The sequence below is a fragment of the Schistosoma mansoni genome, chromosome 1 (assembly GCF_000237925.1).
Source record: "Schistosoma mansoni strain Puerto Rico chromosome 1, complete genome".
Lineage (NCBI taxonomy): Eukaryota > Metazoa > Platyhelminthes > Trematoda > Strigeidida > Schistosomatidae > Schistosoma > Schistosoma mansoni.
Genome location: NC_031495.1, coordinates 8569120 through 8592715, shown reverse-complemented (window position 1 = coordinate 8592715; position 23596 = coordinate 8569120). Strand labels below are relative to the sequence as shown.

Genomic DNA, 23596 nt, shown 5'->3' with positions numbered 1-23596 from the left:
CCTGTTAAATTCGCGCGGTAACGCCTTAATTACCGCGAGGAAACGTGTGCGCGAGTCCGTGATTCCGTGCATGCAAAAATCAGCTTCTGCGTAGCAGAACCAGGACTCGATATTATCGGGCCAAAATGGCGTTAACTGAATCGAAATAGGGGGAATAGATTTAAACTTAAGATCCTTAGGTGAGTGTTCCGTCATAATAATATAAGGAACGAAAAATGTCTAATTAAAATATGTCCGGGAAAAACTCGCGAAAAAAAAGTATATCACAATATATAAAATTCAAATAAAGAATAACAATGAATAATAATATTCCAAAAAGGAACAGACTCACAGTTCATTGGCTTGGTGTACCAGATCACGTAAGGCTCACCACTGAGGATACGACTAGTATTCTAGTTTAACAACTAGCGACCAGTATCACCTTCTATATTCGATCGTTCCCGGCCAAAGGAAATCAGAAGTCAGACGAGAAGAAGTAAGTAAGATATATTTGATACGTTACCAATATATCGAGAGGCGTTCGTTCTTAGCTGACTATGGAAACGTAGAAGCTGTGTCCCACGCCGTGTTGAAACGTGATCTGGTGCGGATGCATGACCGAAAGCCTTCAGTTAAACAAGTACACTTAAACAACGTGGTCAGCATCCAATGTCGAACACTTAATGAGCTATTGATTTTGGGGAATTATTTACAGCTACAAGCTCAAGCATTCTCAAACTACTTCAGCAATGTATATACCGCAGAAACATCCTTCCTGACAATTCATACAAACCCCCCCACACACACATACTGGACAACGTGACCAAAAAGAACTCGATTTTTTCGGGCTGCTAAATAAGCTTGATATAGGCAAACCCACTGTACGCGATTGACTGCATCCTAGGTTATTAAAGGAATTAGCTAACTTTGTTGCAAACCCCTTGGGTGTATGTTTTAATCTATCCTTAACCCAAGGTCCACTACCAAAAGACTGAAGGAACGCCATAGTAAGTCCTGTCTCCAAAACAGGTACAAAACAGAAACCTGAGAACCACCGACCTGTTAGCCTAACTACCGTGGTTGTTAAGATTTTAGAAAATTCATTCGGAAGGAGCTATTTAAATATCTCGATGGTAACCGGAATCTATAGGAAAAGCCTAATGGTTTTAAGATAGGTTATTCCTGTCTCAATAACTTATTAGTGGCTTGTGAAGGCTGGTACTCATTTAAAGACCAAAAGTTACCTATTGGTTTAGCCTACATTGACTTCAGAAAAGCTTTTGACAAAGTCCCTTACAACCGCCTGTTATATAAGTTAAGAAATGCCGAGGTTTCAGGCAATCTAATAATGTGAATAAACGACTTCCTGATTGGGAGTTAACAAAGTGTACGGGTGAACTTTAAGTTGTCTAGCTAGAAAAGTGTGCTAAGCGGAGTGCCTCAGGGTACAGTTTTGGGATCAGTGTTATTCCTCTTGTATGTGAATGATCATCAGTCTTGCTATAGCCTGCCGATGTCAAGATATGGAGAGCGATAAGAAGTAGGGGTGATAGCTCAGAACTTCTAAACGACCTGGAGAAATTATCTGAATGATACCAAACTTGGCAGCTGCCGATAAATACGTCCAAGTGTATTGTGATGCATATTGGTCATGAAGGTGCAGATATATACATGATGAATAACACTGAGCTACCTGTTGTCCAGACACAAAATAACTTAGGATTTACCGTTAGCCAATACTTAAAGACTACCGCACACTGCCGTGTAATAGCCGCCAAAAGTTTTAGAACCCTATGGTCAATACGTAGGGCATTTAGTCATGTCGACGCTAAAACTTTTTTGACTTCGTATACAGTATTCATGCGTCCTAAACGTGGGTACTGAGTACAAGCGGCTAGCCCCTGCCTAAAAAACGACTGTTAGCTTTTGCAAAAGGTTCAGAGAACAGAAACTAAGCCGACTAGCTAAACTAAACCTATTCCCGTTGTCAAATCGAAGAACTAGAGATGACTTGATTACAGTTTTCAAATTACTTAGTGATAAACTTGAGCCTGATATGCCCTCATTTTTTCGTCTTCCCAGGCGGAGAATTTACGAAGACACTCCAAAAATGTTCACAATCCCAGAACAAATTATTTGTCAGATGATTATCTACTTTCCCATCGAATCATTAACGAGTGTAATTTATTACCTCAACACGTCATTGAAACTCCATCTGTCGACTCTTTCAAAAGAAAGTTGGACCAACTGCGAGACCATCATTGCCACGACTAACACCTACCTAGTTCCCTGTCCTTTCCGAAATGAAACTGACTGCAGAAAACCTACTGCCCTGAGATAAATTAAGGTTATACTAATCTACAAATAACTACCAAGCTGACTAGAACTAAAGCCGTGGAGTTGTTAGACCACTGAATATTTGATAAAAGGTTTGGAAACATATCAGCACATTAAGAAGCGAGCTCAAAGAAACCAATAGGTTTTGGTAACAAAGATAACGGATGTTACATATACAACCAAACACAATCAGTCATACCATTGGTCAGTACTATTGTGCATCAGTAACTGATTTTTACTAGACATTAAAGCTCGTTTAGTGTGAGATTCTTTCATTCAGTTGGTGCTACTTTAATCATTTGCTTTTGTTTCATCAACTCAATCAGTATATGGATCTCAGAACTACGCGGTATCTTTGAGCTGTTTACGAAGATGTAATTATCTTTTTGTAGCCCTCCTGTCATGCTAAAATTTTCGGTATAAATTAAATGCTTTTCTATTTATCTAGGTCAGCCGATGCAGGAGCCACTGTTGCTAATGGGGCAACTCCTCAACCACGACCACAAAACAAGCGCCTGCAACAAACCCAAGCTCAGGTTGATGAAGTAGTAGACATCATGCGAGTAAACATGGAGAAAGTTCTGGAGCGCGACGCTAAACTTAGCCAGTTGGATGATCGAGCAGGTAGAGTCCGTACCATAGACTTAGTGTGTTTGCATTTTACGATTCTAAGTTATACCTTGCTAGTTAGAAATAAAATTTTGGTTTTCTCAACCTGTTTTTGTGAACTATAAATATGTGGCTCGACAAAAAAAATGATGACGAGTAGTGAAATGATTACCATTTAAGATGGGTGAGGGGGAGCGCGTGAGTTGTTATAATTGGATATTTCGTCCAGAGTCTCAGACTACTGGTTCACATCATTCCAAGGACGTCATACTCTAAGTTTAGACTTAGGTACAACCCTCAGGTCAGCGGTGGAAATTCTTCTCAGCCTAGAAAAGTTGCTTATCTAATATTCGTTCGATAAATATCCTATATATGCGATATAACGTGCATACTATGTTCAGAACTGATTGAAAAAAGCTGGTGGTCGTTTTATAAGTCTTTTAATGTAGGGAGTTATCTCTGACCAAATTGTATTTGACTCACCATGACTCCTAAGAAAGCGTAAACAGTGAACTCTGCTGACACATTAAACCATTTCACTTCCTCTCATTTGTTTAAGCACTGACATAGACCGATCTTGAATCACGATTTTATTAGGGAGGGACAAATATCTTAAATATGCTCAGCGTTCAGGAGAATGTGTTTCTCAGATATGGCATCCGATGACTGTGTTTGATCATCGTTGTGTCTGAAAAATAGCAACAACATGTTCGTTGTGTCGAAGTCTACTTCTTTTAGGTAATTATTAAAAGTGAAATTCAGCTAAATGGAAATCGCATCCATAAACATGCTCCCAACTCCCATTATTCCAGTATCCAAATGTAATCCATCTCAATACCTGGGAACTTATATGTAGAGTTAGGTCAGTCTTCTCAGTTTAAAAATGCGGAGTTACAAGAAATATTTCTTTATTAATGAGTGGAGTTCATTGTGATTTTCATTCTCACAGATGCTTTGCAGGCAGGCGCATCACAGTTCGAGGCCAGTGCAGGTAAATTGAAAAACAAATATTGGTGGAAAAATATGAAGGTATGTATTTCCAGCTATTTGGAAACCCTTTATGGTTTTCTTGTATGGTTTCTGTTGATATTAGTAATTACAAACATTGATGAACCCTCATACTTTACGTTGATAGTTATTCCATCCTATTTCCGCGAGTGATATAATAGCATAACAGCAATCAGTGATTTGCTATTGTACCTAAGTGATTTATGTAAAGGACCCTTCTGAGGTTTAGCTGTTTTCAGTTGCATTGCTATTTAATGAACAAACCAAGGGTGGAACCATTTTTGGCAGATCCGAGATATTTCTGGCATTGAAATATGGAACTAAGTTGGTTTGCAACACATACCTGACATGAAATAATCTATTGTCATTAGGAGTTAGTCTTATTGGAGTTATTAAGAATCCTCATAACACAACTGCTGGAAGGATTATTCAGTGGCACTAAAATCTTAGCATGAAAGCTCACACCGAGTTTACGATTCTTTTGACTGCATAGTATACTGAAGGTGATACAATAAACTTTTCGTTTAGAATTTAGGTTTAGCTTACATAACTTTTCCAAAATTATTATCTTGTTACGCCTTTTATAAACAAGCGTAACATTCTTAGATCATCATTGTGCCGCGGTAGGTCTCAGCCAATCATGTAGTCGTTTACAGAAATATTTGTTGTACTTCACAATGTTGTAGTTAACGCTGCATTTTTGGGTCACTTTTATTGGTATTGGTTTCTAAAATGATTAAACAACAAGTTGGAGTGGAATTCAAACCAAGCCTATATAGATCACTTCTCAGTTGAACTTCGAAATCTGACTTAAAGTGAAATTTTAGTGCCTCTTTAAACCTCATTACTCCTCTAAACTGTTTCGTGAATAATCGAGTCCGTCATCCACATTCTTTGCAGTAGTTCCCGGCTTTAATAGATCCTAATGTTAATAAATTAATATTAGACCAGACAGTATAAGTTCAATCAATAAGTATTTTTAGGGTTAGAGTTAACCCCTTTTTATTATTGGGATTTAGTCAGTAATCAGCCTTTTTGACCTATTCGGTAATTGACTAAGTCGGTAACTCATATGACTGACTCTGATCTGATTCACATTCGTGAACTGTAGTCATCTATGCGTAGTGTATGGCCTTTACGAGTTAAATAACCGTCAATTGTTCTAGAGCATTGTATATCTTTACAGAACAATTAAAACGACCACTAAGATTTTCATTCTTGAGATTCATATTACTAAATAATATCTTGTTTATTTTCAGATGAATATAATCATAGGTGCCGTTGTATTAGTACTCATAATAGCACTAGGATGTAAGTATTTGTTGTTAATATGTAAATTTATTTTATTGCATGTTTCATCCGTTGTTGTTGTTGTATTTCATATTCTGTGTATGGTTCATATGCTGCTCTGTGATCGGTCAAACCAACATTTACTAAAATAAGTGTTTACGTCAACAATAATTCCACTTTGAACGAAGTGCTTGCATTGAACAAATGAATTTACTTCAGTTTTATTTATAAAAAGTTATTTATAGAATCGCTACATTTTATAGACTGAAAAGTTTAATTCTTGTTTATACTCAAGAGACCTTGCTTAACTATTCAAGAGAGAGTATTTTATATAATTTCTGGGTTTGCAGGTGTCTGTTTGTAAACTCTATATCATTCATCGCTGTAAAATTTTACGGTTTTAAAGTTTTTAACGTGTATACCTTGTTATTTCTTGCATTTGTTGTTAATTAGAATGTTGTGGCACTTTATGTCGTTGATGTTGTGTCCTGCTTTTAAAATGTGAGTGTTATTTGGTGAGTTATATGTCCACATAAGTTTCATAAGCTTCATTTTTCTATAGATACATGAATAAGGTGCATTAAACTCAGTCATTTTTATCGTAAATTTTGCTTTTATCCACAGTGATTCATGTTCCTGTTAAACCGAACTTATTGCTGACATATGCATTTAGTCAATCAAAAAGTTGGGCCTAGTACATATATACATCAGTTCAAGTTTCCACACTCCATTGGCACACTGAAATGAAATTGTCAGGGTTTATCCCAGAGCAGTAGAGGTATTAACAGTATTGGTGGTAATAGGAAAGATTAGGCATAAAACATATAATTCGAGAAAATATAACGTAGTGAAGTAAAGAATGAGAAAATGAATTTATAGGGAATTCAGAAATTTAGGTAGGATCTAAACTAAAACAATTTGTAAATGCACCTGTGCCACTGCGAACGATTCCGATCTATGTCACCCAAAGTCTTACGACTGACTAAGATAACCACGAGGACCCCAACCAGGTAGTCCGCACCTGACTACATGGCTCAGTATAGCGACCAATGTCTTCATGGACTGTCAACTCAATAGAGCCGATATAACCGCCTGTTCTCAGCAAAAACTTTGAAAAAATGTTCTCATTTTATGCTAAATAAAACCAACGGGTTCCACAGAATAACGCCTATTAACCGTAAAGAAATTCGCTTTTAGCATGATGTAACCGATCAATACGACATGTATTTAGCCTCGCTTCAAAATGACTTTTAATCACGTAATTACATCGATCACAAGACTTTTAGATATTTGTGGGATTCTAGTTAGTGTAGACTGTTCTTAATAGTATCGTTCAGTTAAAAAACTGCGCTCTTAGCAACAATTGGATCGGCAAATTGTATAACAAAATATGTTTAGATAAATCGCCACCCTACTTTATCGATCCGTTACTCTTAATGTCATGATACTTGAGTGGATCTAGAATTTCCTCACTAGCATCCTTCGCTTTTTGGTTAAATAGAGGTTCCTTCTGCTTGCTTTAGCATCCGTTTTGTCTCTACGGCCCCTCTTCAGACATGAAGTTTCCAATTAAAAGTGATCGAGATTCTTAGGTGTTTGGTACATGGGGCGTTATCTTATATGGATATTTCTAAGTAATACGTGGTATTTTCTATGATCCAGTAGACATACCTGTCTTCACACAAAGGTTGATTTTTAAGGCAAGTACTATAGATTAGATCAATCAGAAAAAACGTTCTTGTTCCACTCTCTATATCTCGTTCATTTTTTATTACGTACCGTATTATGATGATAAATTTATTCAACTTCATTGATCTCACCAGTAATTCTGTTCTAATATCCATTCATTGGTAGATGTCATTTTTTGGCTAGTTTAGAACAGTTGGACCGGAAAAGTTGTTTTTCTGGAAAGTCTAAAGTTCACTGGTTTTTTAATAGGTTGATAAAATTCTGGCTGGCTGTTTATTATCTGAAAACCATCAATTGTATTATCTGACTATCCACATTTTTTGAGTCGAAATTAACTCATGTATGCAATAGTTAAAAATGTCTATAACCTAGAAAAACAACTCACAAATCAGTATCATCTTCAGACGTTTCTACATTCTACTCTTTAACTTTTGGTATAGTGCTTTCAGATTATTTTTTGCACATTTAGCTAAGAGATTTCTAGTAATCTGTTAAGATTGTCACACCCTTTTCCCAGTTTTCATGATTACTTTTTGTCAATTCATTTTATACAGGGTATATATTTGGCGGGAAGTAAGTTGTTTTCACTTATCCGTTTGACTATGATAATGGATTTTTTTGCTAAGTGCTTACCAAAGTGTTGTGTATGTTTACCATGGTGTTGACTTATCGGTCGGTTCTTTTGATTACGTGGAGTAATATCATATATGATTGTTTTGTCCTGTCATTGACTGCATATTAGTAAGAACATAAGATTTCTGTTTCCCGATTCGCAATAACAGATAATCATCACTCTGCTCAAACCTGTTCCACATATATCTCTCCTACTTCTCATTTTTATATACTTTATGTAGCTGATATTCAGTCTTTATTCTGTCAATATTAAGGATCCTGACCCTTAACCAATAATAAACATCTGGGAATCGTTTTACATTTTCTAAGGTGCATATTGTTAAATTGTTTGTTTATTCTATTCAGTATCCGTTCATTATGCGACTATTATTGTGGTAAGTTTTGTTAATTGAACGCTATACTCGGATCCTAAGCTAGTCTCGTAACCCTCAAGCTAAGTCTACCCAGCGACTTAAACACGAGAGAAAAGGCGCGAAATATGCGAGTACTTTACTCCAAAGGTTCATTTATGTACAGAAAACATAGGGTTTTTATAGTATTCTAGAAGTCCTTGGGTTTTCCTGAAAATTCTGGAATGCTACTAAGCATGGTAGCAGTGTAGTAGTCAGCCAACCAGAAACTCTACATGTGACTTTTCTTTTTTGTGATGTTTCTTAATGTTTCCTGAGCTTGTCATGTCTGCTGCGAGAAATTCTCTGTATCATCCAAACAATGAAAATTTATTTGAGATTGATGCTTAGTGGGTTTTTAAGACAATAGGGGTGAGAATATACGATACTGACGAACTTAAACGACTTATCAGCCGATCAAGAAACTGTGCCTAATTACAAAACAATCAACAACAAAAGATAAAATACAGTAGTATAGTGACCTTAATCTAAATAATCAGTCTTCACGTGTCGAATTATTGGTTATAGTAAAAGGAAATGGCTATGTTTACGTATTAGGTGTCGGGTTAATGTTGTAAGCTAGGGTTTACAAATAAAATTCATGGTTTTCATCAACCGACATCAGGTATGGCTCAATGTTTTGTTATCCTTCTGTTTACAAGCTTAGAGTGGAAGAATACTATTTGGTTTCACTAAACACGTAACTACTCACTGAATCACATCAAGTACTTCAACACACAATCTGTCTTAGAAGCAGATATGTTTTGTAATTTAGCTTAAGCACCACCTAAAATTCACTTTTTCGGTTGGATAATAGGTATTTTTAAGAACCGAATATTACTTATTTTGCCTCCGTCAATAATAACATACAAGTTATCCACCACTGCACTTTAAATTTCTAGCGAAATACATGAAACGTTATCTTAACTCCAGGTCGCCAGTATACTATACCTTCACCCCGTAAGGTAGTTGTATGGATTTTTGTTTATAAAGTCATTTCTGACTTTCACATGGTTGGTGTCAAAAGTATGAGTCAGTGTGCAAAGTTTAGGTATTTCTTCTCAATTTATTATGAGTTGTTTGAACGGTGTATGTTCTCCGTATTATCGAGTAACACATGATGTAAACAACTTCTATGAGTCTATTGATCACTTTATTTTATGTGGTAATTAATTAATTAACTCATTCATAAGATAGTTGGGTATGAGTCACATTTTAAGTGTGAGGACTGATAATGCTACCCGGTTGCCCAAACAAAATAAATGGAGAGGGGTTCGAGACCGGGACTTGGTGTCTGGAAGTCGAACGCTTTAACCATCAGTTCACACCAACAATATCTTATTCTTGTGTGATAATGTGTTTGCATACAACGTAATTTTGATTCCAGTCTTTATCAGTATTTTTTAAAAATTGTCGATGGATTCCAGGTTCCCGAAATTTGCATTGTTCTTCCGACCGATAATATCTATATTTTGTTTTATGGATTACAGTAAACTTATGTTCCTTCGCTGATTCGTTGAATTTACGCAAATACAAAGTGAAATGATATTGATTTAAGGCTAAGGGATAAGTGATTGCGGTTTCGGAGTTTCATCTGATTCATGGTAACACAATACATATGCTAGTATAAATGGATGTTGATTAAACATAGAAACATTCAATAAAACGGTTATTTTATCCGCTTCGCGGGAAAGCTATCAGTTTTCTTATTCATGTGTAAAATGAGAGCGGTGTTGTTTTGTATCATGAATTACCCGTTAATGGGGTCTATACAAAAAACTTTTCTATCCTATCCATCTTCTCATATTGATTAGGCTTTGTCAACGGTGTCATCGATTGCAGTTTTTCACTTTTCATAGTGATTCTCAAAATTGTATGAATCAGTCTGTGACAATCAATTTAGAGTCTGGCAGAAAAGTATTTTAGCACAAGCTGTTATACCACATCAGCAAGATTCTGTGAAATCAACAAACAACTGAAGAGTCTAAGTAATAGTAGTATAATATAAATATCGAAAATATGGTTAAAAAGAAGGTACTTATGAGGGATTGTCTAACTTAACTATTAGTATCCAAGTAAAGTTTTCACGAGGTTTATTTGCCTTTCTCGTATATGCCATCTAGTGGCAGACACTGCTCTTTAGTCAGAATATGAATCGGTCGGGTACCAGTATGTCTCTATCTCTTTTAAAGCCTCGTGGAGGTCAAATTTTCGGGCAATACATCTACGTCCAGGTCGGAAACATGTTTGCTCCGAAATTCCACTTACGTGTCGAATTATTGTAGGAACTGATATTTTAAACACTTAATTAGTTTAACTGATTTCTTTAAAGTTACCACATGAGAATCCCAATATTTTTTATAGACTGAGACAATCACTGATAGAGACCAGTCAGATAAGACTAGATCCCATTCCTAGACTCTCTCTAGTGTGTCGCAGCCAACCAACTGATGGAAGTGGTCCGTTATCTTTAAAGATATTTGGTGTTAGCCTAGTAGATCATACTGCGCTACTTCATTTAGATTTAAATATGATCTTTTTAAACTTCGTAAATATTTGGGCGACTTGTGTTAGAGTGTTTGAAAGTAATAGGTAACTTGAGAAAGACTGAAAGTCGGTTAAAATATCTGAGCAGTGAAGTACCATTGTCTTTTTCTGAAATAGTCTCACACACGTCTGATATTATAGTACTTAGTGTTACTCATTGCTATTGAATCCTCAATCTGATTTGCTTTTTTGCCAACAATTGTCCGTGATCGCTGCATATACTTTTTGTCAGTTTAAGTTGAAGTCGTTTTTCATCAATTCAGTAAAAGCCTCTAAAGTTTGTTTTTTTCCTTAACTTTTGGTTTAAACTAGTAGTATTAGCTCTGTATTTTATCCAGTAAAACGCATCAAAATGCACGTTGTATAAGACGCGGTCGTCTGTCAGACACATACACACCCAAATGGTAGCTGGTAGCAAGGCAATCTATTTTTGTCTATCTTGGGGGGTCACCTGGTTAAATAGTGTCTCTCCTTATGATAATTGGTACTTGCTAAGACTAAATGATTACCTAATCCATAGTTACTGACCAGAAATAGGATTTCTTTCACATTAGTGACACACGTGGAAGTCAAAGCTAAATGAGGACTTGCGATACCGGGAACAGAAAAAAGATGAGCAGTGAATAATAGATTTCAGTATAAACAAAATAAGCTTGAAGTATAGGGCCACTTATCACTTCCCGGACTCAAATACTGTAAAAGGTTATTTTTTGACACCTGGGAAGACTAGGCTAGTAGTAGTGGTCTGACAGGTCCTAAAACCACGACTCCAACGCTCAAGAAACAGATGACTGAGGTCAGTTGTACACGACCTATTCATGATTAGTTTTTGATGTATTAGATCGGTAGTTTCCAGACCACGCTAAAAATGGTGTATCGTGCACTATTTTAAACATGACCTTTTCTAACCGCTCTTCCATTTTGAGAAGGCATTATAGCTAAAGATGTTGGTCATTCATGAGAAATACCCTATTAGAATCACAGTACAGTTGGCAGTATGACCTCAGAAATTAATACTATGCTTTCGTTTTTAATTCTACTCAATCGACCCACTTGGAAAAGTAAAACTTAAGGGAATAAGTATTCCAGCCACCGTAGCTCGATTGGGTCATTACAGTAGGCGGTACCGGCCACCACGTCAATGTAGCATTTACAGTCGATATGCATCACCCAAGATTTTGATTTGATTGCTAAGTTCCTGCAATACAACCGTATTTAATTCATTACAAGTGAAAAGCAGACTCATAAGTTAAATCAGACTTAAGCGCTCTCTTTTGTTGCTTCATTTCATTGTTAAACAGTTGGGAAATATCACAGCCCTCACAAGGCAATCTAAAATGAAGGAGACGAACAATATGTACTACAAACGCTTAAAAATGAGAGTACATATGTACAATGAGTATTTAAATCACTTTTGATTCACGTAGTGTAAATCATGTCTTACGTTAATTTAATCACTGCTCACAGCTCGTTCCTATCGAAACATTTTAACTTATCCAAAGTAAATAGTTGCTCTACGAAAACTGTTGCCCGATATATCCTATGGTATGTAAGGTTTTCGGGCCATAGTTTGCAACATAGTTCTAGTCAGATAGTTTATTAGTAAAGCAAAAGCGTTATTGGTCTCACTAAAAAGGTGTACTAGACGCGTTCACTGCCCTACTGAAGGTTTTTTGGTTAACCAACCACGGCTAAATCACGGTTTATGAGGTGCCATTGAAAAGCTTTACGTCAAATAATGTATGTTAGGGTTTAACAGTCGGTCATATGCAACGTAGATTCTGACATGTACATTGGTTCAAGCTTCCGTATTTGGGACTCAGGTCTTCGAAAAAGACAAAGTGGATGCACCTTCGCCATTCAGAACGATTGTGAGCTATGTCACTCAAGGTTTCAAATCATTAGGATCTGCAGATTTCATCTGATTTTTTCATATCTTGGAGGTATCGGTTTTCTCTTGACCTTTTAGCGATGAGAAACACTTATCAATCCGAGATACACAGAAAACAATTCCACCTGGTAAAAATTCACTCAAACGAGGACTGTTGCTGTAGTGCTGTTCTTCAGAAATACCTAGTTTGTGATTGAAAGTCAAAGTAATTGTATATTTTGATCGCCTCGCTTATCTCACCAGTGAAATATTTACCTATTTATCCTTAAAACGCAAATTTATGTGCAAAAAAGCGACTAAAGATAAGTACTATAGGAACCCTTTCCTTCTGAATATCAACTCCTTTAACAGTATGTCCTAAGGAAACATACTCCATGTATTTGCTTAATTTCCAGGACCATGCTTACTTTAGAAGTCATCCAAATTATCAATTCATTGATATGTAGCCTATAATCCTTACCGATTATATTCATTCTAAGTGGGTTAATGACACTTACAGATGAGTGAGTCCTTGAGATATATACCACACTAAGTATATGAAAGGTGACCTCGCTGGTATAAAACTGACATGTTGAGTATGAAAAGATGTTTATAATTGGTTAATAAATTATTGTATATTTTACACAATGTTTTCCTTCCATAGGAAACAAGAAGCAGCTCCTGCACCATCAGCTTTACCTCCTCCAGTGCAACACTCCGCACCAAGCCCTCAGAGTCAGAAACAACCATTGAAGCATGAAGCTTCTCACAGGCGTCGTCGGGAAGCCTCAATGTTCGGCACTACCCCCCAATAATAAAACAAAATACTAGCATTCATAGAAGTGGAAAGTTATTCCAATCAATAGGACTACTCTATTCTTTATTTTTACGTGCTAGCGCGCGAAATCTGCGTCTGGAAACCTTCTAATCACTAAGTTATCTTACTATGCATTATGTCGATGACCTCCTATCTTCGTCTAACTTGTTTCATTTACAAAAGAAATCACCATTTTGGTGTTTTGTATGTGATTTCCTTCCTCATGTTAAACTTTTTGTCAGTATCATTCGTCTCGCGTCAGTTCAATTAATTTTTGCCATTAGGGATTGTAAAGCATTTCACTGTTGTTTAACTCCGGATTTAAAACTGGAAATTCCCGCATGATTTGCATTAATTACGTTTACTTATGTTATTATAAATCATGAAAGCTTATGTTCATCTTCCTCTCGTATTACTCTTTTTCAAATTGACATTTGGATAAATACACATAATCATAGATATATATATATTTACGAACTGAAGTGTGCTACAATTACAAGAGGGGGTATTTACAACTCGCACAGTTCTCGTATCCGTTCTTTCGTCATGAAAGCGCGGCCCACACCAGTTTTTCGATATTCAGTACGCAAGCTTAAGTATTCCTCTTCAAATTTTTTTAGTTGTTCTAGGTCTTGAAGGTACCTGAAGAAAAAAGAAGTGTATTTAAATGACTCATTGTGCAAATCATTAAGATGGCTTACGATATAAGTGGTCAAACTCAGTTTTATTTGTTTGAGCGACAATGTATATTTTTTTCTAGGTAAAATTATCTTACCTCATCTGACACTGTTCAAATATCAAATATTTGGGTTTACAATTCCAAGTACCAAACCACTCGCCTCGTTTTCCTCGTATGCACTTTCGCCAATCTTTCCACTCGTCTACACATAGTTCACTGATAAGTTTCTCCTGGACGAATTTCGAAATTACGTTGCTGCGTTCTGTACTCGAAATATACTTACTGTTAGGATCACCTGATTAAAAATATAAAACAACAGGCGAGTTACCAAGCCCAACTGGGCCTCCAGCATAAGAAGCATAGCCTTGCATTTTATTTTTTGTAGATTTCCAGGATTAACTTTGTGTATTGTTAGGCTGAAACAAGAATAAAGACAGTGACGCACAGTACCTCCAGAACTAACTACAAAAGCAAATACTAAGAGGTGGCTATAATGTCTCCCTATCTAGTATTTTTTGCGGGGATCACGGATCACCATGAGTTTCGAGCTGTTCGAATTTTGTCTATTTCTATTCATACGTTAGGTGTGGCCGTATAGTTTTCAGGTTTGTTGGTGGAGATATTGTTATGACAACAGTCCACAAGTATGTCGCTCCATGGAGTGTCAGTCATAACTTCTTAAGATAGGTTACTTGATACGATTTTTGAATTGCAGTCAATTATACCCTTAAGTATTTCGACACACCAGCTAGATACTGCATTCATCCGACTATAGGTCGTTTCACAAACATTACCGATTTGTCTCTCTACGAGGAGGAATTATGAACTAATTTCATGACTGCCAGTTAAGTTTATCTGTGACTCTGATGAAGTAACTAATAAAACAGTTTGTATGATTTGCCAAAACTAACCACATAATTGTTAAAAATGTGAGGAGCTTGATTGAAGTACGCACGCAGTTGCCTATGATTAAAACCTGAGGTTACTTCTAGAGAAATCAGTTAGATAGTTTGTACGAATAACTGACCGAAACTATCGCAGGAGGCGGTAGTATAGAAATAAACGGCCCATATAACCTTCCAAAAATTTACGCTGACATAATTATTATTTGCACACATAAATATTGGTACAAGGGGGCGCCAGATATAAATGCGCCACACAATTGTCATTTCATTTATTTGTGTGAGGGCTATGGTGCTTCCCGGGTGTTTAGACCGAAGCAAGTGGTTTTCCTAGAGGGACACACTCGGAGCCTTCTACGTGAAGGTCTGATCCATAAGGCAGTGGAGCATCGTGAGGACATGCAGTCCCATGGAAACCGGTGCCCGACGATTGGTTCATACGCCATTTGTTCCCTCAGGATACTGAAGCCCATGTACATCATTGGTTTGGAATGAGGGTTTTCTAACTTCCCTAGGTGGACTTTTCGTGTCCACCAACCCGGTTAAAACGCTGGACGTTAGCTTTTTGTCCTCTCAATTTCGTAAACAACACCCCCACTACGAGAAGGCAGTGAGTAGGACCTCCCTGGTAGAGGCTGTATACGCGTCTCCATGTGAGAGCATTTCGAGAGAGAGAGAGAGAGGGCGAGCCCTCCCCATTCTCGGCCGTCATATCGCAGGCCAATAATCGTGGTGTTTCTTGATATCAGGGCTGCCTTCGATTCGTTGGACAGGACTGTTCTCTGGGATTGTCTATTGAAGAAGGGTGTGCCTGAGAAGTTTATTAACATCTTAAAGGCCCTGTATACAAACACCTCAGGCAGAGTGAGGGCATACAACCACCTTTCTCCCTTGTTCCATTGGAGCAGTGGGGTTAGGCAGGGTTGCCCAATCTCACCATTTCTCTCCAACTTTGCTATCGATGACATTCTAGAAACAGCTCTGATGTATGTAAGTAATGGCGGTGTAGATCTGCTGCCTGGAGAAAGACTTCTCGACCTTGAGTATGCGGATGATACTGTCTTACTGTGCGATAATGCCCAAGCCATGCAATCCGCACTTAATCAGTTGGCAATCGGTGTCCGCAGGTACGGTATGTGCTTTGCACCTTCGAAGCGAAAAGTACTCCTACGAGACTGGCAGCATCCTAATCCTATACTCACCCTGGGTGGTGAGCAGATTGAAGTAGTTGAGAAGTTTGTGTATCTAGGTAGCTATATAAGTGCTGGTGGTGGCGTGAGTGATGAGATCGATGCAAGTATAGTGAAAGCCAGAGCGGCTTATCCCAATCTGGGCTATCTTTGGCGCCTTCGTGATGTTAGTCTGGCTGTAAGAGGTCTGATCTACAACGCGTTAGTGTGAGTAGTTTTGCTCTATGCTTGTGAAACCTGGCCTCTCCGAGTTGAAGATGTTAGACGTCTCTCTGTGTTCGATTATCGTTGTCTCCGAAGGATTGCTGACATCCATCGGCAACACCATGTTAGTAATGCAGAAGCTCGGCATCGTGTGTTTGGGTGCAGAGACGACAATCCAATTGGTGTCACCATCTTGAAACACCGACTTCGATGGCCTGAACATGTTCTACGAATGTCGTCCCAGAGAATTCCACGTCGTGCATTATTTGCCGACGCTAGGACTAGTTGGAAAAGGCGGAGAGGTGGCCAGTGTATGACGTGGTGTCGTGGTATGAAAAAAAGCTGCAAAGGGCTAGCTTCTGTTGGTCCTTCACGACTCCCTGGCTGGGGTCCGAGGGATGGCGCGACACAGTGGCTAGAGACGTTATCCGATATGGCCCACAATAGAAGCCAGTGGCGATCCTGCTGTAACCTTCTTTTACTTTCTTCATAAAGAGTGGTTGTACATTTCGGTTTCCCTCATCATTACTCTTATTTTTTTATTTTTTATGTATGCATCTTACCTCTTTTCTCTTCCCATTCTCATCATTCTGTGTGGCGCATATATCTGGTGCCCCTTGCACCGATATTCATGTGTTTAAACAAATAAATAAAAAGTAAAGATGCTTCTAATATCTGAAAACCAAGAAAAGAATGAGCAGCCCTGAATAGAGTACCCTCTTACAGTATACGTAAGTCTCCCATGGTAACAGTTGGAACTTGTTGGTTTTCTATAAATTTGCAATTCAAAGGAGAGTAAGTACTTTATAGACTTAGAACTAGCTCATACTACTAACTAGTGTGCGGTTCATCTGAATAGCTTGATTGCAATACCGCAAAAACATACAGGCTGACTAGGCTTTTTGTAAATTACTGTGACCGTAGTACAAAGATATCAGAATGCTGAATGTATATTAAAAACTGATGTGCTTCATCGTACACTAAAGTTAGGGCATGATAGTTAACTGTGTATCCAGTGTATGCTCTTCATTAGTGTTACTTGTGATGTATGTCAGTGAAAGTAGTTCAAAAGACAGATAAGTGCTTTCTTAAATATTTTAGAAGGGTAGCGTTCCCAATGATCCCACATAAATTGAGCATCCCATTAGGCTTCCTGAAGTAACTACGTATAAGTCATTAGTCAGATGAAAAATAGATCACGGTGAGATTAACTGCAATTTTGGTCTGAAACACTACTCGAACTTCAATTGGATTGTAAATGTACAGACTAGATTTTAAGGTTTAGAAATACACCTAGCCGATCGAAAACCAGTAATTGCACTAGTAACAGTGAAATATGCTAAGTATTGGTTCTTCGGTGACTAAATCTAGAAGTACAGACACATGAGCCAGTAAGAATAGCGGTATATGAAATTATGGTGAGACTATGCCAAAACTGTAGTTAGTCAAATGGATGAGTGAATTTCGCGCTAAGACCCGAGGCCTGTTATCTTGTACGTGATTGACTTGTTCATAAATTTTAACCTCGCCGAGATTATTTTGCTGCCCGAACTCGGCTATTGAGTTTCTCATCGCTGACGAGTCATCAAATTCTTGATCGAACACAGCTGAGGTCATATATTTATGGATACATATACCAATCTGGATAGTTTTGATCAGTTTCGTCGTCCAATGTCTTGCCAGATTATAAAGTGGTTCATAGTTTTCTGGGACAAACATTTCTGAGTACTGAGGTTCTATTGCAAAATTATTATGAACCCAAGTCTTCATGAGCACGTTTTTACAAAGGCGTGAGATTTTCGCCATTATGCATATCAATTAGTATCATATGGTTTATTCCATGGAGTTTATTAGCATAAAATACTTACGCATAAAAAAAGCAAGACAATAGTCTACATAGATTTTGCCTAGTTAAATTTACCTCTTTGTCCCTAACGACCTTGATCGACGGCGGAAAGTATACATTAGAAGAATTCAAATGGTTGAGGACGGAATAGAAGAAGCTTTCGCTTAACGGGCTTCCGTGTCTAGTAGCAGTGGATCACCAATACCTCCAGGCAAAAACCTAGGTATATGAACGACAATAGAGGAAAAAAAAGAATTTGGTAAATCATAATAATATGTTATCCTTAGTCCTTAAGAATAAGTCAAGTTTCCTCTTAAAGGACTCCTGGAAGGTCGCTTAGACTAGCTCAGTCGGCAGCGAATTCCAGCACTTGACAACTCTAACGGAGTAGAAGTTGTGTCTGCAGTCTGTTCTGCTATGTAGGGTCTCCAATTTCTGGGTGTTACCTCTTAGGTTAGTGTTATGACTAAGCTTAAGAAGGTGTTTAAGGGAATGACCAGAAGTATTAAGAATACTGTAAGTAATAAGAAGGTCACCTCTAAGACGCCTGTACTCTAACGGGTAAAGGTTAAGTGATTGGAGGCGCTCTTCATAAGGTTTGAATTTGAGTCCCCGAACTGATTTCGTGGCTCGACGTTGAATACGTTCCAGAGTGTCCTTATCCTTTTGGAGGGAGGGAGGAAATACTATGTTTCCGTACTCTAAATGGGGACGAATAAAACTGTTGAAGATTATGTGGAAGGTTCTACCGTCAAACTGGCCAAAAATGCTCTTTAATGTTACCAGTGCAAGGTTTGCTTGAGAGGCGTTTTTGTCACAGTTCGCATACGATTTCAAGTCATAGGGTACCAACACTCCTAAATTTTTTTCGACTTGGCAAACTTCTAGAAGGGAGTTACCTAAGTTATAACTATAGTCTGCAACATGTCGCAGATGGACTACTTTGCACTTTGAAGTGTTGAAGGTAAGTCCGTTGTCGTCTGCCCAACTTTGAAGTCGGGTCACATCCTCCTGAAGAACCAGTATATCATTATGATTACGTATCTCTCTCCAAAGTTTCACATCATCAGCAAAAAGCAATAAGTCAGATGAAACTTGTTGAGGAAGATCGTTAATGTAAATCAAGAAGAGAAGAGGTCCTAGTATTGAGCCCTGGGGGGACCCCACTAGGACATTCCATAGCCCGAGAGAGAGTTAAGTTAACCCTGACCTTAAAGTGTCAGTTTTCTAAATATGAAGACAGCCAGTCAATCAAAAGGGGTTTTATACCCAATCGTCTAAGCTTCTTGATAAGAAATACGTGGTTGACCCTATCAAAAGCTTTTGAGAAGTCCAGGTAAATGACGTCAACCTTCCCCTTGCGATCAAGGATGGTTGTCCATCTATCCACCGCAGTCAGCAGGTTGGTCATACAAGAATGACTTTTTCTGAAACCATGCTGTTGAGGTGAGAAGAACTTTGAGGATGATAAGTATTCTAGTATACCGTCGTATATCAGGGATTCCATAATTTTGGAAGGTATGGAGAGAAGGGCCACTGGTCGGTAGCTTGAGGGTTCACTGCGTCGACCTCCTTTGAAAATTGGTGTGATGTGGGCCAGCTTCCAAATTTCCGGTAGTTTGCCTCTGCTTAGCGAGGGTGCAAACATCACGCTAAGTGGTGTCGCCAGGATTGAAGCTGCTTCCCTCAAAACAGCGGAATGAACCATATCCGGACCAGGAGAAGTGTCTTTTCCTAGGTGTTGCAGTTTACGGAGCACCAGGTCAGCACTCAGATCCACTTCGGAAAGTCCTGTACAGGTGCAGGTGAAGCTTTCGTCAGTATAGTTGATGTGGGTCAGCTGGAATGTCTGGGAGTATTGTTCAGCCAAAAGGTTGGCGGCATCACCGTCGTTATTGGTCGGGCCATTAGGACCAAACAGTTGGGAAACTCCAGTTTTGCCTTGTCGAAGAGAAGCTGCGTAACTGAATAAGCTCTTCGGATTGGAGACGAATTTATCGATAAGCTTGGTCTAGAACTGAAGCCTGTCTTCTCTTATTGCCTTTGAACATATGTTCCCTATGCGTTTATATTGCCTGTACGCGTCGTTATTGTCGGTTCGTTTATATTCGACCCAACAGTGCCTTTTGCGGCTTAGCAAACGACGATTGCGGTTCTTGATGATTGGAGGTTGTTTGTAGCTTTTTGGGACCATTTGAGGAACTGAATGCTCAGTAGCACATAAGATCGTGTACAGTAAAAAATCCCAATGAGCATCCACTTCAAGTTGAGGGTGAACATCCCAATCCACCTGTTGTAGATAGTCCTGTAAAGCTAACACATTCAACCGTTTGAAGTTCCAGCGCTTGTTGCTAGTAGGATATCTTAGCTCCGTTTTGCTGACAAAGCTGAATGATAAGACGACGTGATCACTTTTTCCCCAGGGGAGCCAGGATTGAGAGGTCGTCAATTAGGAATTGTTTATTTGTGAATACCCAGTCTAAGCGCGACAGCGTCTGACTGTTTCTCCAACGAGTTGCTGACTTCACATTTTCGAGTAATCCCAGGTCACCGATGAGATGGAAGAACAGAGCTTCAGTAGAGTTGTCACCTCCAATGTATGTTTGTTCCACGAAGTTTATTCTAGGAAGATTGAAGTCCCCTAGAATCAGGATTTGAGAGAATCCGAGACGCGTAGAGCGAGTTAATCCTTCCAGCAGACGTTTGTCATACTCGATGTCGGCAATGGGCTTCCTGTAGATGACCCCAACTAGACACCTCGAGGTGGTAGACAATCTTACTGAGCACCATACTGACTCATCAAGATTGAGAAACTCTTGGTTGTAAAGTTGGTGAACATCCAGGCATGACCGTATGTATAGTGCTACCCCAACCCCCATTCCTGTTTTTCTGTCGTTGCGAAATAAAGACATTCCAGTTATTGCTAGCTCCTGGTCCGTAAACTGAGACGTTATCCAAGTTTCGGATATTCCTATCAGGTGAGCATCATTAGCGTTGCTAAGTTCACGTAGCTCATCCATTTCATTTGGCAAGCTCGCGGCGTTCGTGTATAGGCAGTTTATGCTTTCAATTTGGAACGCGTGAGCTTCTTCCTGTTTGTCTATATGAGCCGTGCGTGAGTTGACAGGTAGCCTACCTATACGATGTTTACCGAGTTGGTAGCCCTGTCCTTAACACGTTTTTTTTACGATCAAGACAGTCCACGAGTGGAATTGTCAGCTCCAGATTTCGCCTGTGCTTGATCCTGCTGTCGTGGGGCCTATCCGAATGCATATGGATGCCAGTTGGCAACCGACGTCTATTGGCACGAAATGCTTCCAGAGTTGCAGCCGCCATGTGGGAGGAGGGGAAGTTTATCTTCAATAGCCGGGGCCTAGAGTCTCCGTCTCTCTTGACTAGTCGCATTACCTGTTGGGTCAATATGTTCCTGAGTTTTAAGGAATGCTTAATGAATTTCCATTTCCGAATACCAGAGTTTGCTTGAGTTGGGTCCATATTTTCCGGTACACCTTGCACAATGATATTTCGTCCACGGAAAAACGCCTCGCGAGATTCCTTATGGATGTTCCGGATGAGATTTCGTTCACAATACGGTATGTCGGGCAGTATTCTTACGTTCCCATCGGATTTCAGTAAGTGACTGGCTAGCAGGACGTCCTCTACGTCGGAGGCATTCCTAAGTATAACACAAAATAGCCTCGGGTGGTTTAGGTGGTTAGAGTCCTTCCCCCGAGTGAGCCGTGTGACGGTCAAAGGCTCTATTCTAGGGAGTTCAAGCCTCTTGTTTAATTCTCCCCAGAGCATCCTATCATTTTTGTCTTGCAAACTGAGAGGAAGGTCAGGGTTGTCAATAAGGTTCATGATTATGACACAGTCGTCACGAACCGTAATTGATTTCCCAGGTTTTCCAGGGCGTCTAGGTTTGGTATCTTGTTGTTTGGATGTCGAAGCGCGTTTTTGATTCCTGGGATCAGTGATAACCGGGCGGACAGTCTTGGGGCTAGACTGTGCGGCCAAAGCATCAATTGATTTCCGCACGGTACTTGAGATGTTCAGTTTCGGCGGGGACGCTTGGGCCTTTTTACTCCTGCTAACGTGAGTCCAACCACCTACAGGATTTTCGGGAACCACTGTCTGATTCAAGGACTCTTCCCTGGGGGACCCAAGTTTACTGAGGGAGTCGATGACAGTCGATGTTAAGATGGTGCTGAGTTTCAGCACATCACCACTCGTGCTGTTAACAGCACCGTCGATAACCGACCTGTCAATATCCTTTTTCTTGTTTGCCCTATGCGTTCCAGTTTTGTTACCCGTCATGATACTATCATTTGCCAAATTCTTAGACAACTTATCTCTCAGACCTGTCAGTAAAGTAATGATGGTAGCCAACATAACTACGGTATCAGTGTTGCAGGTAACACATAACCACCTATGATCAGACTTGCTGAGTCTGTTATACGCTGCCGCTGTTAGATCTGTACATGCTTCGTGGAACCAACCTTTGCAGTTGTCACATTGCATACCAGATGTAACAGCGAAACGGCACCCAGGTCTTTTGCATGAATTTTTCATGGCTAATGATTTAGACTGTCTTAAAAATACAAGCAGTAAATTTAGGACCGTTAAAAAAACACACAGTAAACAAAAACTGGCGAAAATGTATAAAGACAGTTAACGATAAGCTAAAGCTAGTCTTTACGTGAAAACTATGAAACAACCGATGGTGAGCTGTGGCGAAACCACAATTAACTATTAAGTTGAGTGAAACACAAAAAAAGAAGTAATCTACCGGACGCATAGCTCAGAATAGATTCTTTAAGATCGGAAATGGTACTTTTGTTGCGTAAGAACACAGCAAAAGTTTGAGAAATGTAAATCACGTTAGGACTAAACTTCCCGTTCGAAAAGTGCGCGTATTGTTAGAATGCAACAAATTTGTAACTTTTTGTAATAACTTCTAATTACTTTCATCAGAGTACATCGATCTCATGCTTGTGTTACTTCAAGTTGCTATCGGTTGTTTCGATCAATAATGAATGGCATATTCCATATGTTTGCTGAGTCGTTAGCTCACTTGTGATTTTGTTATTTTCTCCTCATGATTCTCTCATTATCTGCACCTAACACTCCTTCAACACATGAAGTATCCTCAGGGTAAATCTACACCTGTCAATGGCTAAATATTACAGACATTATGCATCTGTTTTCTATGCTCACTACGCGTGCGGTGATAATCAATATCAGGTATTTTGCATTAGTTTTAGTGTGTGATTAATGTATATAAAGCATACTTTAAACTGAGGACTTCTATTCTAGCTCCATATTTTTTCAGTATTTGCGTCTCTTGTCTAGGACTTTTGCGACGCACACAGAAGACTGAAACAAAATCAATTGCGGGAATCAGGATGTTTTATTGAGCGTTTACTTTCTTAATGAACCTAAAGATGCTCTCAAATGCCAGATGTTGAGCTTTTATTGGATATTGAAAATGGATGGATACTTTCTCATTGTACATGTAGTATGAGGTTTGACGAGATGACTAGAATTTCACAGTGAGTGAACCTCTCCATAAGGTGAAGTATCTAAAGTTCCTACCTAGCCTGAAGG

The 23596-nt window shown here is 38.9% G+C and overlaps 2 protein-coding genes across 2 annotated transcripts; one reads left to right on the top strand and one right to left on the bottom strand.

Annotated features, from left to right (window-relative positions):
* Window positions 1–2645: 2645 nt before the first annotated feature.
* On the top strand, window positions 2646–13166 carry Smp_123870 (synaptobrevin, putative|Pfam:PF00957; the record flags this gene model as incomplete). Its single annotated transcript, XM_018793158.1, has 6 exons — window positions 2646–2665; window positions 2765–2940; window positions 3875–3954; window positions 5193–5244; window positions 7467–7485; window positions 13016–13166. 6 exons carry the CDS (start codon window positions 2646–2648, stop codon window positions 13164–13166), a joined length of 498 nt encoding a protein of 165 aa, XP_018647698.1.
* A 511-nt stretch (window positions 13167–13677) lies between these two features.
* Smp_003250 (hypothetical protein) lies at window positions 13678–14946 on the bottom strand (the record flags this gene model as incomplete). Its single annotated transcript, XM_018793157.1, has 4 exons — window positions 13678–13810; window positions 13944–14077; window positions 14131–14263; window positions 14939–14946. 4 exons carry the CDS (start codon window positions 14944–14946, stop codon window positions 13678–13680), a joined length of 408 nt encoding a protein of 135 aa, XP_018647697.1.
* Between the last annotated feature and the right edge of the window lie 8650 nt (window positions 14947–23596).